Source organism: Amborella trichopoda, chromosome 4, assembly GCF_054954075.1.
Source record: "Amborella trichopoda isolate Santa Cruz 75 chromosome 4, AtrichopodaSantaCruz75HAP2 v2.0, whole genome shotgun sequence".
Taxonomy (NCBI): domain Eukaryota; kingdom Viridiplantae; phylum Streptophyta; class Magnoliopsida; order Amborellales; family Amborellaceae; genus Amborella; species Amborella trichopoda.
In genome coordinates this window covers 9,738,156-9,757,323 of record NC_142339.1, presented here as the reverse complement: position 1 = coordinate 9,757,323, position 19,168 = coordinate 9,738,156, and the positions used below count along the sequence as shown (strand labels likewise).

At 35.0% G+C, this 19,168-nt stretch overlaps 2 protein-coding genes across 2 annotated transcripts; both read right to left on the bottom strand.

Moving 5' to 3' along the window:
* Positions 1–319: 319 nt before the first annotated feature.
* On the bottom strand, positions 320–3,556 carry LOC18442925 (lysine-specific histone demethylase 1 homolog 1). The gene has a single exon (XM_006853131.4). It carries the CDS (start codon positions 3,543–3,545, stop codon positions 1,035–1,037), a length of 2,511 nt encoding a protein of 836 aa, XP_006853193.2. The 5' UTR covers positions 3,546–3,556; the 3' UTR covers positions 320–1,034.
* Positions 3,557–11,867: 8,311 nt separating this feature from the next.
* PE11 (pectinesterase 11) lies at positions 11,868–17,305 on the bottom strand. The gene is made up of 5 exons (XM_088864876.1): positions 16,809–17,305; positions 15,411–15,572; positions 14,484–14,672; positions 13,562–13,791; positions 11,868–12,176 (listed from the first exon to the last, which is right to left on the bottom strand). Exons 1-5 carry the CDS (start codon positions 17,037–17,039, stop codon positions 11,954–11,956), a joined length of 1,035 nt encoding a protein of 344 aa, XP_088721002.1. The 5' UTR covers positions 17,040–17,305; the 3' UTR covers positions 11,868–11,953.
* Between the last annotated feature and the right edge of the window lie 1,863 nt (positions 17,306–19,168).

The window sequence follows — 19,168 nt, the reverse complement described above, 5'->3', positions numbered from 1 at the left end:
TCTATGCCAAGCAAGTAGTTCTGCGACGCAAATAAAACGAAGCAACAGAACCTAACACCATACCACAAATGAAAGACAGAGATAACTACTGTACTAGTCAAGGAACATATATGAATACAGAAAAATACTATAAAGAAATTGAAGAAATTATCGCCCATAAGAATAAACAAGGTTATAACCAAATATCAAATGGAAACAGAGATTAGATTGAAAAATAACTCAACAATCCGAATGATGCAAAAGTGAGCTCTGTCAAACTTTGGATGCTGAAAAGATAGCAAGAAATGCCAAGTCCAAAGTAATATTTCAGCCAAACAAGTTTTGGAAATTTGGAATGAGAAGCATAACATTTATCCTCATGCCATGTTACAATCATGAGCAAAGGGTTACAGCATGACAAGCAAAGCATGCATCAAACACCATTTGGAGAAAGACAGGATGAATGCATTACGTAATCAGAGAATGGGTATGAATTTACAAATGAACAATATGTACAGCAATTGTCATTCACTCTATTACAATTGCATTTGATTGTGCAACTTCAAATCAGCACCATCATAATGATAAGACTGTTGGTCATCTCCTTATCTGCAGGTTGGATGGCTAATCCCACATATGCTTCACGTGAAAATCAAATATACCATTGTAGACAACTCTACCAATATTCATCACAGTTGTGAGCTTAACCTAAAGGCATGTTCTAATCCTGTTGCATTTGCAGTGTCAGTGCATGAACTTATTGCCAATGAACAGCAATTATACCAAATATTCATACTTCCTCTTCCTATCAATAGAAAACATGGGTTACCCGCTCCTAGTTCTCTCTTATGACCATCTATATGTGATTTTCTCGCTTGCCACCAAGTGGATCCCATATGCCTTGGAAGGACATTGGAAAATCTATCCTTTCATTAAAACTGATTGGACTTTAGGAGATACGATGAACGAAGTAACAAGCAATGCAAGCAAAAGTAATCAAATAAACAAATAATGACAACTTGCAAACTTCTCAACACATCGTGTATTGCAATGGTCTAAGCAGCGTTAAGTATTTCAATCTTGCCATTGATTCTAGCCCCCTTCAGGTAAGCAATTAGCTCGCCTCCTTCACTACCCAAACCTCTAACGCCTACCAGCTTTGCACCAAAACTTTGATACAAAACTTTCAATCTATTGATATCCCCATCTACCTCCTCTAAATCAATCACTTGTTTCCTAGACATCAAGGCATAAAGTCGCAAGGGAGCAGACCTATACTCAACACCATTTGTTCCCTTGCCAACCAATACCCTCACAATTGAATTAGATCCTAGATCACTGGTTCTTGGATCAAACAAAGCAGAAAAGCACCCAAAACACAAATCAGGACGCTTAAACAAATCAAAAAGTGCATCATCTTCAATAAACTCGTCCTTAACCTCAATGTTCTCTGGTTTTGACCTACTTTCTGCAATTCTAGATATATTTGCAGCTTCTCTCAATCCACTAAGAAAAGCTCCATGCATGGTTGCCGGGTACCTTCTATTTGTTGCCTCTCCCGCAAAAAAGACCCTACCTTGCCCCACACTTTCAGCAAGAATATCATAATCGTCACCAGACGCACCAACCGCTACATGTGAATAAGACCCATAAGTAAACTGATCGCTACCCCATCTTGTACACACAGCTTGAATTGGATGGGGAACAATGATGCCCTTAGGGCGAAATATTCCTCTAAGTATACCAAGCACTCTCTCTACTGCATCAGAAGGAGCCATGGATTCAAACCCAATTGCTGATTCACCTGCAACTAAAGCCATTAGCAATGGACCTCCTGATACAGATGCATAGCTATAGAACAAAAAGAACTCGCCCCTTTTGCACTTATCCACGGATAAATGCCCAAATGTATCAATCTCTGCACCCCAAAAGCAATGGGGGAATAGCATAGCCACTTTGTTCAATAACCCAAAACCCAATTTTTGAATTGCTTCGTTCTTTGATTGGGGTAGCTCAGGCTCAAATTTGATTGAACCTTTCTTAAGAACACCAAGAGGAACAGTGCAAAGAACCATGTCACCTTGAAACACCTGGTTGCCTGCTCGAACCTGAACCCCATTCGTTCCATACCTGATCAAATCCACTGTTTTTCCATAGAAGATAGGAAGACCCTCTGATAAGGCTTTGACAAACCTCCCATTACCACCTGGTATGAAGCAATGGTCACCCCCCATTTCATATGGATCATCCTGATCCCAAAAAGCAAGTGAAAGATCAGATAAGAGCGAAGCATTTGCATATTCAAGGTTAGCGTGATGCCAATTGAGAAGCATCCTCTCTTCTTGGTTCTCAGCAACTCTATACACTTCCCTAAAGGTATCTAGAGCAGTTCCTAGAGAAACATCAACAGCCATATCATCCATTGATTGCCTCAGTTTACAAACCTTTTCGAGCAATTGGTTAAACAAAGCTTCAACTCTTGAATCCACCTCTGAATCCACAGCTCGACCATCTGGTAAATACAGAGGGCAAATGTCTCTTACTTTATGAAGAGGAAACCCTAATTGCCTAGCCAAAACCCCCAAAGGATTCCCATTGATTCCAGTCAAAACACTTCCCCCGAGATCAGCAGCTGCAACTATATCATTTCCACTCATTCTCTTCGTGTGAACCCTACCTCCTGGTCTGTTCCTCCCTTCCAAGATCAAAACCCTAAACCCTAAAGTTATCAGTTGCTTTGAAGCAGCCAGGCCTGAAAGCCCTGCACCAATAACAAGAACATGTCCTCTAGCCCTGGGCTGGTGCATGGGCTCAGGTTTAGAAGGAGAGAGGCCAAAGTTGACGAATCCATGGCGAAGAAGAAAAGTATAGGCTGAATCAACCAAGGCACTGTGCTCTTTTCGTATAGACTCCATGGCTTGATCCTTTGTGAGCCAAGCCTTCACATTGGCTCGCCATAGAGAAAGGATGTGGTTTCGAACCACGATGTAATTCGCTTGTTCAGAGCCCCCTAAAGGACAAACCACACCTGCTTCGATCTCCTCCTCTGTAAGTGAATCCGTAGGAAAACCTACAGAGTGCGCGATCAGGGCTTCAATATTTAGCTCTCTGTTTAGGCCATTGATTCTCTTGCGCTTTCCCTTCGATCCATGGCCAAGCTGTTTCTGCAACATCTTGTCAATGAGCTTCTCACTGTAAATTCCTGCCTTTGTATGTGGTCTCAGAGCTCGAGCCTTGCCTATGGCTATGGCGGCCGCGTTCTCTAAGTGCTTCTTTCTTCGACGCCTCTTTTTGGCCGGAGTTTGGTTTTCTGGCAAAGTATCCGGCAAAGGAGGAGCCGTTTTTTCGAGGTTTGAAGATTTTTCTAGATTCACGTCCGCCATTGTTGAAGGAGAAGCTAGGGTTTTGGAATCCGCCATTAACGTGTGCTTTTCATTACTGATTTTGCAGGGTACAGAGGAATTAGGGGTTTGCTCCCGCGCCCTTCGGTTCGCATCGGGGCAGTCGTTCAAAGTTCGGTTTGCGTCCAAATTTAGTATTTTCGATCTAGACTTTCGGATAAACATCGCCGAAATTTCTTCTAAAAATTGATTTCCCAAGGGGCCTACATTAACAATGACCGCAAAGTTATCTTGTAGATTCTCTCGTAAATCTGACGGTGATGGAGGGATAGTGCTAATACAGATGAATTCGTGACATATTTGATAGGATGCACTTCCTTCACACAAATTGAAACATGTGGTCCCGGACCCAACCCTGAATCCGTGAGGTAGTCCCGATTTGGATCCATGGGTCCAAAAATTGGACCCGGCAGGTTGGGTCCATGTCCAAATCTTGGACCCCGAACATTATTCAGATTTCAGTACGGATTTGAGTTTGATAATATTTTTTGGGTCTCAATATATGAAATATAGTTAAATACATAGATATTTTAATTTTTAAGTCAGGTCCGAGTCTAGGTCTGGGTTTGGGTCTCATATCATCTTTCGAGTACAGCTCTTGACCCGACTGTTGCCACCCCTATCTATGGATTCAAGCACATTAAGATACCTCTAAATTTATGGTTATTTAAAAACTTATTTGAAAAGGTTTACTTTTATGTATTTATTCGTTATTTTTGAAATTTTTAATTTTCTACATATGCGGATTAGAAGTGTAAAGCATCCATTTTAAAGATGGATGCAAGTAGGTGGTCCATCTAAAAACAATGGAAACTAATAGTCCAAATGTTCTCTTAATAGAATTATTATTTTTAGTTTTAAAATTTATTTATTTATTCATATTCATGATCTCTGTTGTAGAGATTACATGTCCTTAAAAATCAAGTCCAAAAAATAAATTTTTAAGATTAATCACATTTCTACATGTGCAAGCTTGGCCTGCATGTTAACCACGTCCTTTATTCTATAAAGACCCTCTGGTGTGTCCATCTAATCAATACCTAATCAATACCTAGTGAGCTCCAATACATGAAATACCTTTTAGAATAGCCCATATTTTTTTTAAGTACACTTTTTCAGAGATACCCCAATACGCCATTTAAATTCATGATTACCCGAAATGGGTGTCATAAGGATCGGATCTAGATTGCATATTCCAGATGAATAATTATAATCCTTTAAGGACATTAATCACTTTGAGATCATGTCAAAAGAATGCAATCAGCATACATGTGATTTACCAGGAGCGCAAACTGCTTCCTCGCTAATCAGTTACAACTATGTGAAAGAGGAGAACATGGAATACATTTACACATAGACCTCAATCACAAAGATTATGGATAAGAGGCACACTTCTGATTGAGAGTGCTCAAATCTTTTGGAGAGCCCACTCAATTTAATTTGAAGATACATGGCCTTCAAGACCTCTTTGGCAGACGTGTTCTTTATGGCATAAAGTGGGGGTTTATCTTTAGGCAGCAGATTTACCTTTAATCATGTTTACAGATAAGCTAATATTGTTGCAGGTGATATTACTAAGAAATGTGTCTCTTTGGCCTCTTTGATTGTATCTCCTTCTTTATTTTAGTTTTTATTTTAATCTCTTTTTATCTTAATAAAATCTATTACTCTTGTCACAAAAAAAAAAAAAGAGGACAATTTTTATGGTGTGTGCCGACATGTGGAAACACACCATCAATGTAGCGTGGAGAACAAATAACTACACTATCCCACTACTTCATGACCACTGCAACTATCAAGCACATTAATAACTACCATAGTGTGTGATGAACAACGAGGTGTAAAGGAGAAAGAAAGAAAACTTTCATATCCAAAGGAAATATAGTGTAAATTTTCTCTATTTACTTCCCCCTTATTGAGCCACGGTTAACCAATTACATAAAGTTATTTGACCCATCCATTGCAAGAAGAAATGAATGTAATTAACAAGGTGTATACGAGTATAGGGATCTAAGCCATACTAAGTGCATTAAGAGTGAGGATCAAAGGGTCTTGGTCAATGATGACAAGGTCAATAAAAGATGGAGAGTCTATTTTCAAGAATTATTAAATGACGAGCACAATAGAAACATAGTAGTAGAAGGGACTGTTGGTACAAGTGACGATGGATGTTATAGATACATTCGTAGAATTAGGATGTCGGAAGTGAAAGAAGCTTTGAAAATAATGAAAACAGGAAATACTTTAGTACCAGATGGTATCTCGATAGAGCTTTGAAAGTGCATGGGGAAATTGGCATTCACTGGCTAACGAAGCTGTTTAACAAGGTGTTGAAAACAAAGAAAATGGCAGACGAATGGAAGAAAAATATTGTGGTACCTATCTACATGAACAAATGAGACATACAAAACTGTGCAAACTATCGAGGGATCAAGCTAATGCGTCATACTATGAAGCTCTGGGAGAAAGTCATTGAGCAACGACTAAGGCATGAAACGCATATATATGAAAATCAATTTGGTTTTATTCCAAGAAGATCAATATCTGAGGCTATTTTTCTACTTGTGCAACTGATTGAGAAGTTGAGGGCCAAGGGAAAAGACCTCTATGGTATTTATTGATCTAGAGAAAGCTTATAATAGAATACCTCGAGATTTGATTTTGTGGGTGTTGAAAAAGAAAGACGTTTAAAGACATTATATCGACTTGGTAAGAGATACATACAATGAAAAACTAACTAGTGTACAAACAACTAGTGGACAGACGAGTGATTTTTTAGTGATAATAGGTCTACATCAAGGGTCAGCATTGAGCACATACCTCTTGTCTTAGTTGTGGACTACTTAACTAGGCACCTACATAATGAAATACTATGGTGCATGTTGTTTGCAGATGATATAGTTTTGATTGATGAGACCCAAAACGATGTCAATACAAAATTAGAACTTTGGAGTGATGCTCTAGAATCTAAAGATTTTAAAATTATTCGGACGAAGACAGAGTATATCGAGTGCAAGTTTAGTAATAATAGGAGCACAGACGATGAATTGGTTAAGATTGACGGTCAGGAAGTACAAAAAATACTGCACTTTCGATATCTTGGGTCGATAATCTAGAAAAATGAAGAGATTGAGGAAGATGTCGCACACAAAAATAGAGATGGGTGGGCGAAGTGGAGATGTGCACTGGAATTTTATGTGATCCCCACATACCAATGAGTCTGAAGGGCAAGTTCTATAAAACAACAGTTAGACCAACTTTGCTCTATGGGGCAGAATATTGGGCGGACAAAAAACAATATACCTACAGAATGAGTGTGGCAGAGATGAGGATGTTGAGATGGATGAGTGGCAAGACAAGAAGGGATAGAATTCAAAATGAATATATTTGATGGAACTTAGGCGTGACACCAATAAGTAAAATGAGAAAAATTAGACTTAAGTAGGCTGCCATGTGTGGCACCGACCAAGTACAACATCTGTTAGAAGGTGCACGTTAGTTCAAGTGGAAGGGTTGAAAAAGGTAAGGGATAGGCGCAAAATGATGTGGCTGGAAGTAGTCCGAAAAGATATGGGGACTTATGGTCTCACTGAGGATATGACATTTAATAGATAAGAATGGATAACTAGGATTCATATAGCAGACCCCAATTAATTGAGAAAATGTTAAAATGATGATGACATATTCCTTTAGATAGCAACCCCAAATAGTTTGGATATGGCTCAAATGATGACGATGACGTGTTCTTTAGATCATCTTGTTGAGCGAGATGAAAGTAATTGTAGCCACTGCATTTTGAGAACTGACAAATTTATTGGTTTTCTAAACCATAGACCGCCTTAAGATCACACTATCTCAGTAAACCCCCGGACCATAGACCATCATAGTCCATTATCTCTATCCTGTGATCCAGAATCCTGCATGACCATTGTTTTATTAATAAATCAAGTTAAAATAATAAAATATCTTATTTTACTTGTTTTTTGGTAGACAATATCACAAAAATGAACGAATCACCCCAAAATCTGAAACTGCTAATCTTGGTCAGATTTGGGCTCCCTTTGACCCTCAAAATAGAAATTTGGGTGGCAAATCTGCTTGAAATTGATATATATTCATTCTGGTACGATTTGAGCCTTTATATAAGTACATTTGAATTATTTAGAGTTGAACTTTGTTAACCCGTAGGCCAGGAAATATGAGAGGTAGAGAGAGCCCAGAGAGACAACTTGTGAGCAAACCCTAGATTTAGGAAAACTTAAGTTTTAGGCCGTTGCCTTTAAATTAAAAAAGTCATCCAACCAATCCCATGTGTGGTCAAAACCTGAAGAGAGAGAAAGATGATGCATGGCATAAACTCAACTGGTCCTGATACATGCGAGACCTCGAAACCTCAGGAGTCTCGGGCCAACTGGCCCGGTCTGATATTTTCTTACTCTTTCTGCATTTCTTTTCTTTTATTTATTTATTTTTATTAGAATTAAATCAAATTTATTTCATTTTATGTTGTATTTCGTATTTCGTATTTCAGATCCATACTGACTCTACCACTTATCTGAGAGCAGATATCCTCACTTATGAGTAGATCTGACGTCATATCAGAATTTGATTATCCACACTCTCTATCACTCTTTTTAAAAAATCAGTTTGTGGTTCGGATCTAGTCCAATTTCATCTTGAGATCGTCTTGATTTGCACTGTAAACAGTAATTAAACAAATATTTTTGTGGATCTCTGTTAGAATCAGATAAGACTTCAAAATGGTTTGCTGGACTATACATTATGAAATCCAATGTGATATGAAATCTGTTAAAATTGACACTTGTTTTGGATATAACGAGAGTGTATGAATTGGCTTAAATATTTGAAGTAATTTAAGAAGGTAGAATGTGTATGAATTGGCCTTTAATAGAGCAGAATGGAAAACCATGATTCATATAACCGACCCTAATTAATTGAAAAAAAGTTAAAATGATAATGATATGAGTGCCTTAAAATCGATTTATTCATAACTAAATAAAAAGCTTTGTCCAAGGATTCTTTTCTTGTTAGGGTGTTGTTTGTAGAGTTGGTTAATGTAATTATTCCACTCATATAAATCTCTCTTTGTCATTCTAAGCGATTTACATGAGCTATTTGTTATGTGGTATAATTTATTCTTCATTATAACCACATGATGATTTACATGAGCTATTTGTTATGTGGTATAATTTATTCTTCATTATAACCACATGATGATGAGGTTATGAGGTTATCAGTAATCTAGGTTGGTGAATAAAAGTAAAGATGTAAAATCAATTATTTGGCTATAAAATAAAAATCATTTTCCTCCATCAACGTCCTATCCATTGGATATAGAGCAATAATATACACAATTATAGTTGTGACCAATGGTTTAAAAACCGGATCGGTGACCCGAATCGGGCTTTTGAAAAACCGATCTGGATCGGCGAATCGGCCATCCGGATCCGCGAATCGGCGATCCGGATAGGAATCGGGTGAATCGGTCAGAATAAAGCTTCAAAAAAATCCGAAAAAATTATTAAAATTCATTATAAATATTTGTTTTTAGGAATTCAATAAAAAATGAGGGTACTCCATTAAGAATTTTCATATTTTTGAATGAATATGCGAATATTGATATGTTCTTTCCCTGCATGAACCGCCATTCAGCATTTAATTTACAGTATTTCGTGCTCATCCCTACACTGTTGCTGTTGGGACTCGATATGTGAATAATATGGCTGGGATAGGGTGGCCTCAGAATCATCATCTCTCTCGTTTTCTCTTTGAATAATATGGATTAAAAAAAAAAAAAAACAAATTTTCAAAAAAATCGATCATGGATTAAAAAAAAATCACAAATTTTCAAAAAATTCTATCATGGATTACAAAAAAAAATTCGATCATGGATTAAACAAAAAAAATCACAAATTTTCAAAAAATTCAATCATGGATTACATAAAATTCGATCATGGATTACATAAAATTCGATCATGGATTACAAAAAAAAACAAACAAAAAAAACAAAAAATTCAATCGTGGATTACAAAAAAAGAAAAAAATAGTTCGATCATGGATTACAAAAAATTCAATCATGGATTACAAAAAACTCTATCATGGGTTACAAAAAAAGCAAAAAACAAAAAATTCAATCATGGATTAAAAAAAAACAAACAAACATTTCGATCATGGATTACAAAAAAAAAACAAACATTTCGATCATATATTACAAAACATTCGATCATGGATTACAAAAAATTCTATCATGGGTTACAAAAAAAAAAAAAAAAACAAAAAAATCGATCATGGATTACAAGAAAAGAAAACAAACATTTTGATCATGGATTACAAAAAATTCTATCATGGGTTACAAAAAACCAAAAAATTCGATCATGGATTACAAAAAAATCTATCATGGATTACCAAAAAAAAAAAAAATCCGTACGGAATCGCCGATTCACTGTTCGGACTCGCCGATTCCGTACAGTGAATCGGCGATTCACTGTTCGGACTCGCCGATTCCGTACAGTGAATCGGCGATTCACTGTACAGAATCGTCCGGTTCTCTCTAGAACCGGACGATTTCCGATTTTTGGCGCGATCCGGTTCCTTTTTCACTATTTCCTAGTCGAACCGGGCGAGTCCGGTTCGACTCGGCGTTTTTTAAAACGCTGGTTGTGACTATGATCATGTGGCTCATATGATACCAGTTATATAATAATTTAATCCTTGTTCCTTTTTTTTTTAATCTCTCTAATGACTGTCACCACTAAGTTCTTGTGAGTTATTTACATAGCCTATATGTTCCTCATAAGCCTATATGTTCCTCATAACCTCAGGACCATGAGGTTAACCTTGGGAAGAACCCATTCTGAAAGTAATTCTAGAATCGATCAACCCTAAGTAAAAAAGAAATCCCCATCATGTTACTCTAAACTTTATAAGCTACTTATGCTAATCTCTCTCCATCATTATGTATCTCATCCAAATGAATGTCACGTGTTCTTCGTTTAATTGTGGTTCAATATATCTAGAATATATAGATAAATGTTAAAATATTCTTTTAGTAAAAAAAATTGTTTTAGTACTATTGTGAAATGAAATATTCACTTGACTTAAATATGGTTTATTTTTTAATTTGAGTAAAAACACTTTTAGATTTAATGTATTTTGGTTATTTTTTATTAATATATAAAAAACAATTAAAAATTAAATTAAAATAACAAAAATGCTCAATTTTTACACTAAAATACTAATCTAACAAATCGTAGTGCTTTTCGCACCACTATGGATTATAAGTATCATGTCGTCTGTGCTGCTATGGACGTAAAAAAAACTAGTGCCTTTTGGTGTTCCCTACAAAACTATGAATGTAATTGATCCATAGCTCCAGGCAATATAGTTCTATGAGGACCGTTATGGGGTTGATTTTCGGTATAATTAAACAATTTGGAAAAAAAAAAAAAAAAGTATACATGTAAAAATAAATTTTGGCTATTTTTTATATTTTATCGATGAAAGTACTTTTGCATAAAGTATTAGGTAGATAATTGAAAAAATTAGTGACTGGTGTATTCCCTATGTGATAAAAGTAGTTACAATTTAAATTTAACTTTTTGTATTTATTAATGATATTTTTAATTATAAATTTAATTCATAACTATAATTTTAAAGTTGCTTATTTTTATTAATAATTTGACCCTACCGAATGTGGTTCACAAACTTCTATAATTAAGATTACATTACATTCTATAGTATCTTGAAATATCATAATATGATAATTCTATAAAATAGACCCTAAATTATTTTTCCTAAGACATAAATACTTGAGATTCAATTTTAAGGAGAAATACTCGAATCCCCATTCCATGGGGAACTTGGACAAGTCCTCTTCCAGTTTCGGTTCGAACTAGGAAAACCATCAAATCTAATCATGTTTTTAAAACCTTGTTTTATGTTGAGATTGCATCAGAGGTGATTTAGAGTGCATATCATAATCCTAAAGGCACTTTAGAGATTTGTAAGTGCATTTTTTTTTTGAAACTCAATGGTTAATGTAAGGCTTGACATTTGAGAGTTTACATTATTATTATTATTATTATTATTATTAAAACTTTAACCTTGAACATTTGAGAGTTTACGTCTCATTGGCATGAGAGTCAATCAATTGTCTCAGGGTATTTTGGTTAACTTTTTTTATGTAAAAAAAAAAAGATATATATATATATATATATATATATATACTCAAATATCAATTAATGAAAAAGCAAGGAAAATTTATCTAAATACTCATGAGAGATGAGCTATTTAATTTTTTATTTATTTCTTAAATTCAATATCAAAATATCCATTGAAAAAAAACATGATCATGAATTGACATAGTAGTAAATATGTAAAATATTAAATAATTAAACTCTCATAAGTATTTCGACAAATTTCCTAAAACATAACCCAAAAAAATTACAGTTCAAACGAAAAGATCCATTTGTTTTTTAATGATATTAGCATTTAAAAAATTTCAAGGAAATATAATCAATAATCTGTCACAGGGAATAACGAATGACCGGCAATCAATTAAAAATATCGTGACATGACTTTTTCTCTATTTGACCATAAGGTTGTATGGGCCTAGTAAAATTTGTTGGAGGGGCCCTGATCCAATCTTGGCCGTCGATCATAGTTTGAGTTAGGAATGGCGCAGCTTCAACCGTTGAGAGATTATACGACCATGGAACCCTTCCAGATAGATTAGATCCAGGCCCGTAACACTGATATTCACCATAATAGACCGTGCTACAACACATACAAGCCAACACCTAGTGAGCCAGGAGAAAACCAAATAACAAGGAGAAACAATAATAACAAAAAATATAATCTTAGGGGTCGAAATCTTTTACAATATCATAAATAGTCAAAACATCCCAATTAACATTATTCCGTTAGGTACCCTCAAAAATATATTTAGAAACAGCTTGATTGTCCCTATTCAAGATAGGGAACCCTCGACAGACAAGAACATAATTGTCCCTATTCAAGATAGGGAACCCTCGACAAACAAGAATATAATAGTAATTTAACCCATCTAAAAGGGCCGCTACCAAATAATAAGAGTACTCTTGCTTGGTCGAGGTGAGTCAAATTATAATGTGGGGTTCCCAACCCTCAACAAAGGTAACTTGGGTATTTTGGTAATATCTTTTAGGAGTTTAATGAATGAAATGAAAATTAACCTATAAACCCTTTTGTGTTAATTGGGATCATTTGACCAATTTTACAATATTAAAAATTTCCCCAATATTAGAGATTATTAACCACTTGGATCAACAATACTAAATGTAGCCCTTTGAAACAAAAGTCAAAAGATTCCATGCTCCAACAAGGGCATTTCAGATATTCATTTCTTGATTAAGACCCTACCTAGCAGGGTCTAGAACCCCACATTTTTAGGATGCAACCTTATCAAAATAGCAACTAAATTCTAAAAAAAAGAAAGAAAGAAAAACTTATCCTTGACTCAAAAAAATAACAACCTCAAATTAAATATTGTCAAACCTAGGTATTTAAGAACACAAAATCCATTTTCTTTACATGAATACTTATATGATGATTTGGATCCCAAAGTTTCCCATAAAATAAAGTACTCTTATTAAGTTTCTCTTATCAAAGGGAGTAAGTATAAAAGTATATGCTCCCGCACAAGCATGACATAATGGTCCATAGAATATATATATGGGGAAAGGCTGGCGTAAGCCCATTAGTTGATGGAACAGTGAGAGTCAATGGCCCAAATTGAATCTGGGTCGATCCAATGATCATGATTGCATTTCGTATTTAAGTTTTAATTGTTTTTTGACAAATCTAAATTACTTGAAATTTGAAGCGTCTATTCTTAAAAAAATAGATGAATTTAATAAAAAATTTAAAAAAATATACATAAAATTTAAATCAATTTAAATTTTACAAAGATTTTTTTTAATATTTTATTCGGTGCACATTGATGAGAATAGTGGACGCTCCAAATTTCATATAATTTAAATTTATAGAAAAATAATTAAAATTCAAATACAAAATGCAGTCGTATCTATTAGATTGGCCTAAATTGAATATAAACGGTTGGACTCAGCCTGCTCCGTCTGCTAGCTTTCGTATATATATATATATTGGGAGAGTAGCTATACCTAGAGGAATGATCCCAATCATCCCAACCATAGGGGAGTATAGCGTCAGACATATAGGTATTTGCGTAGACGACCCTAGAGAAGGCGCCCCATGCTCTCCCCAATATGGCCTTTCCAATGCCGCTAACCACGCAATTCACAAAGCTGAAGCCCGTATTATCATCTTCCGATGCCCTCTTCTGCGCCGTTACAGCACCCTTTGTCATTGAAACCGAATGCAAATGGCAGTTCTGTGGAAATATAGATATTAGAGTTTTAAATAAATGAGTGAAAACAACTTGAAGGTACCACATAATACAATATTTGCCCTTTTGTCAAATATTCAAATCTTTTAAAAGTTTTAGTAGTATCTCTAAGTAACAAAAATAAATAATGATAAGGACAATAGAAAAAGGGAGAAATAGAAAACCCATGTGATCTCCTTCCTTGAAAACTACTCATCTATGATCCATTTCTCAACTGAAAGAGGACACTTTTTGAAGCTTTCTACCCCATAATTGCCTCTCAAAGTTCTCTTTGACTTCTAAACCGGTTTTTTTCCTTAGGTTAATGCTTACTTTCTTTTCATTAGTGTTCTTTTTCCATCTTTTACATTTTTTTTTATCCCGGAAATTATGACTGAGAGACCATTTATCTTTATTACAAGAAAGTCATAATTATTAGTAGCCATTAGATATCAAATTGAATGGCTTGGGATGGGTCATGAGGTTCAAGAGATTTGTTTTTTGAACTTTTAGTCTAGTTAATGACGCTTTTACAACCACCCGATTTAAAATCTGAGGAACAAGAGTGATTGTAATTTTATTGTAGCAAAGTACGTGGTCTATTTGTATACTTTTCCTTTTTATTATATTGTATACTTTTCCTTTCTATTATATTGTGTAAGATTGAGTTTCTACTAAATAGTTACGCCATTGCTTACTTCAAAAAGAGAAAGGCCATTGCCACAAATGAAATCAGTGGCTCCTTGAATGTAACAGTTGTTGTAGTAGTGTCTTCCTTTGTCATCAAGAAGGGTGTCTTGGTAAGCGAAGAACTTGCAGCCATAAAATGCTGCCCTGTCCTCAGATACCTTCACTGCAACTGCTTGTGAACCAGCACCATATGTATTCTGTTGCAGGAAAGAATATGGTTTATGATGTCTTCTACTAAAAAGATCGAGAAAGTAGAAAAAAAAACATAAAATCAAATAGCATTTCTTAACTGCTATGAATCTAGATAGATTGTGATGTAATATGTGTTTCCAACAGTGTGTGCTATATATATACACAAGCATGTGCATGAACTTGCTTCACACACATAAAAACTTCTTTAACTTGGCTTCTCGCCCCCTTTTGCCTTGATTTTTCTTTTTTTTACACTTCTCTTAGGTTTATTTATAGAGATAAAATGGTCATATCGAATGTCGTAAATTTTAGGAATTTCAATCGAAAATTGGTTTTTCTCTGCTAATTTAATTTTGAACTTTTGTTTTGCACAGAAGGATACTAGTTCTTTGAATTGTGATTTTTCCTTACAGCATACCCATATTTTGCGAACTTCTGTCGAATGAATGTCAATAATGTCGAATAATGATGAACATAGATACTTTTTCTTATTAAATAATAAAGTGATTGTTGGAACAACCCTGTAAAAACCTAAGGCCATCTGAAAATGGGAGAAATTTACAGGCCGTACAACCTGTGAGCTGACAATTTTGAGTGGCCTTAGTCTTTCAACAATTGCCTAATAATCATTAGGATAGTAGTGCGTTAAACGAAATAACGGTTTCGAAGATGATCAATCAGAACTAGGATGCTGCTGATGGTGATACTAATGATATTACAAGTTGTATCTAGAGAGTAAATACCCTAATTGTGAGTCTTCTTGCAACAAAATCAGGAGCTTCTATTGTAAGTGTTGCAGAATTGAAAGTTCCTCCGCTGGAGTCGGCGCTGTCGTTCCATGTAATCACGCTTTCGCCCGCTCCCGACCCACTCAAAATCACCAACGGCCTATTAACCATAACTTTCTCCCTGTTGAACCACGCTCACGCAATCAGTACTCAAGCACACAATGAATGAATCTGTAACCAAAAGGAAACTGGAAAACTACATTATAATCCTATCTGCTATGACGTAATCGCAGTCCTTTTGGGCCATCACAATCCATTGATAGACCATGATTGAAAGAGAGTGGAACAACCATAGCAGCCATGTCTTATTAAGGTAGGTTCCACACTCACTCTCACCATTACCATCTATCATTTCCATAAACAGTGATGCTTTTAAGGACCAGGGTTTCGCCATGGTCTGTAGATTAGATACCGAAAGGAGTCATAGCAGACTTGAGTTTATTTCTGCCATTTTAGTAAAGAATAGTGTGGGAAAGTCCACTCTGGCGATGGGGACTCGGCCCTGCCTGAGCCATGTAACTCAGTCTTGGCCTAAATATGGTTGAGTTCTGCCAAGCCAAAATGTTTTAAAAATTAAAAATACAAAAAATTACTAAAAATAGAGAAAGCATGCTCTAGCGTAAATTAAACAAAACACATCTAAATGAGTTTTAAAAAGTAGTGAAAAAATAGATTTTGAAAAAATCAATTTGTAAGGGGGCATTTTAGAAATAACCTAAAAAGAAGGAAAAAACGAGATCATTTACCTTTGGTACAAGGTGGTTACAATTAATCTTAATTGTTAAATGTGAAATTGGGGGGATGCATTTCTTTCATTGACCAAATTCATAGTTCAAAAGGATATTTTTTGAACTTTATGACACGCCCAAGCCACCAGACTTCGCATTATAAATAATTGTGACCTCCTTGTACTAAAGGTACAGGGTCTGATTGCATACAATCCCATTACCAATGAATTTCTTATTTTTTTAGATTTTTATATTTTTTTAAGATCCCCAAGCCAGACCACCCAACTCAGGGATACTCGAACTTGCCAAGACGGCGAGTCTGAGTTACTTGGACAAGACTGAATGGGCTCGCTAGACTTTTTCCACACTGGTAAAGAAAAAAACTTCAAAAAGAAGAAAACATCATCAAGTGGGGAGCCACCCCTCAATCTCAAGATCAACTTGCCAAGTGATCCAACCATGGGAAAGCTGTCTCCCCAACCTACACAAAGTGGTGCTCCCCCACGAAAGCATTGCTCAAAATAGAATGGTGCTCCCCCACGAAAGGATTGCTCAAAATAGAATGGTGCTCCCCCACGAAAGCATTGCTCAAAATAGAATGAAAGAAGATGACATGGTTTAAGACTTGCCTATACTGTCCTGGAGAAATCAATATGAAAACTAAGTTGGAGTTGTTGCATGGTACTGCGTTAATGGCGTCTTGAACATTGATGAAATCTCCCTGACCTGCATGATCCACCTTTAGGAGAAGCGCAGTGTTGTAATCAATGGTTGGGACTGGTTCATCACATTCGATGCTCTTGAGAGAGAGAGACAGAAGAGAGAGCAAGAGAAAGAACTTTGGTTGAGGATACATTTTGGTTTGAGAGCACAAAAGGCTGATAAATTAAAGATCAAAGAACAAGCAAATTAAAGAGATTGATGGTACATTCTTGTTTATATCAAGTTTTGCTACGTGCATTGCACGGAATCAATTAAAGAAATTGCATAGAAAATGAAGACTAGAAAGCTTACATGTTAAAGAACCAAGATACCAAAGGAAACAATAGTTTTTAATGAAAACTAAATATGGAAGGGACCGTACAGTTAGTAGAGCAAAGAATGTTGGTAACTCCGCGTATAATGCATTTAGATGGAGAGATAGACAATGTAGAGATAGACATGAAGGAGAGAGATCGCAGTTTGTCACCGTTAAGAAATTGTATTTTGTATTTCTGTATATTTGGGCCTTATGTCCTATAAAACTTTTTTTTTTTATTGATTGATCAAGAATATACAATATCCGTATAAATATACGACCAATAACAATTAAATATAAATACCAATGGTTATGGATAACTACTAACTAATCTTATCATAATCAAGAGACACTTAAGAGAGATATATATATACATATCTCATGTATTCATAATGATGTATATCAATATTATACAACCAATAACAATTAAATATAAGTACCAATGGTTATGGATAACTACGGACTAATCTTATCATAATCAAGAGACACTTTAGAGATATATATATCAATACATATACATATATCATTATGAATACTAATCATAATCCAGAGACACTTAAAAGATATATATATATATCAATACATATACATATATCATTATGTACTCATAATGATGTATATCAATATAAGTACATGTACATATCTCATTATGTATTCATAATGATGTATATCAATATAGATATACATACTCTAATAGTCACTCATAGAGATCTACTTAATGTTTTTACCGTAGTTTAATGTTAAGAAAAACACCAATTCACTACCTCATATATCTCTTTAGATAATTAGGTTTAAATTTGAGGTCTTGGCTCGATCCATTGGACTGCATTCGATATTCAACAAAACTTGCGGTGATGGCAAGAAGCAAAATTTCAACGTAAAAAGTGAGAGAAGCAACACATTATCACATGCAAACGCCTACGACTTGCGGCACAAGTGAATTGACCCGTTCTCATTCTCCCCCTTCAATCCCTCTCCTTGCAAAGCAATTTACAGCTCACTTCATATCTCTTATTTTAAACTTTTCAAAGTGTTTACTCTTTAAAAAGAGGGGGAAAAAAAAAACAGGTCTCCATTCTTCAAAATCTTCCATCGCACACTAAGGTAGTTGGAGAGAGAAAAAGCAAGAGAGATGTTTTAAAGAAATCAATTTATAGAGGGTTGCAACCTTAAAATGTAGAATTACAGATGCACCTAAAAAATCTATCACAAAAGGTTGTTTTAATGTTGAAAAAACCTCTAATTGATCATCTCGACAACATCGATATGTATGAATATGAGAAAAAAAAAGAGATTCAGAGTCCCAAAAATAGTGCATCTTGCAAAACATTATTTAGACGGTCCATTTTCAAGACTGTCATATATTTATAAATCTACTTGATTTTAACCATTTTTAGAATTTAAAATTTTATAATTAGATATGAAAATAGATTTTGAGATAATCTTAAAGAATTATTTTATCAAAATTACATGTTATGATAAAATTTGGAGACATGCTTTAATTGATTTATTTAAACTTGTAACCTTATAGAAACCACACCTTGTTTTAAATGATGCAAGTTGGAAACACCATTTTTATCTTCAAATGTGTTTCGTGACGTATTTTAGCGATATATATATATATATATATAAATAAATGATGCAGAATAAGAAAAACCAGTATGATCCCCAAATGTGTTGAATGATGTGGTTTTGAAATACTCTAAATTGGAGATGTTCTTAGAGAGAGTTAGAGTGTCACACGACTTATATACTTAAAAGAAGAAAGTAATTATCATACGTTCCGTGCTACAAAAAGAGGGAGTTTGAATGGATTGGATGCATGCACATCTCGTGGTTGCCGCGTTTGAGGACTTTTAGCCACTGACGCACCTTTTAGTATTCCAAATAGGGTGCGGTTTGCATAAGGTTGCAATTTTAAACAATCAAATTAAATAATTCCTTTAAATATTATTATATATATAATT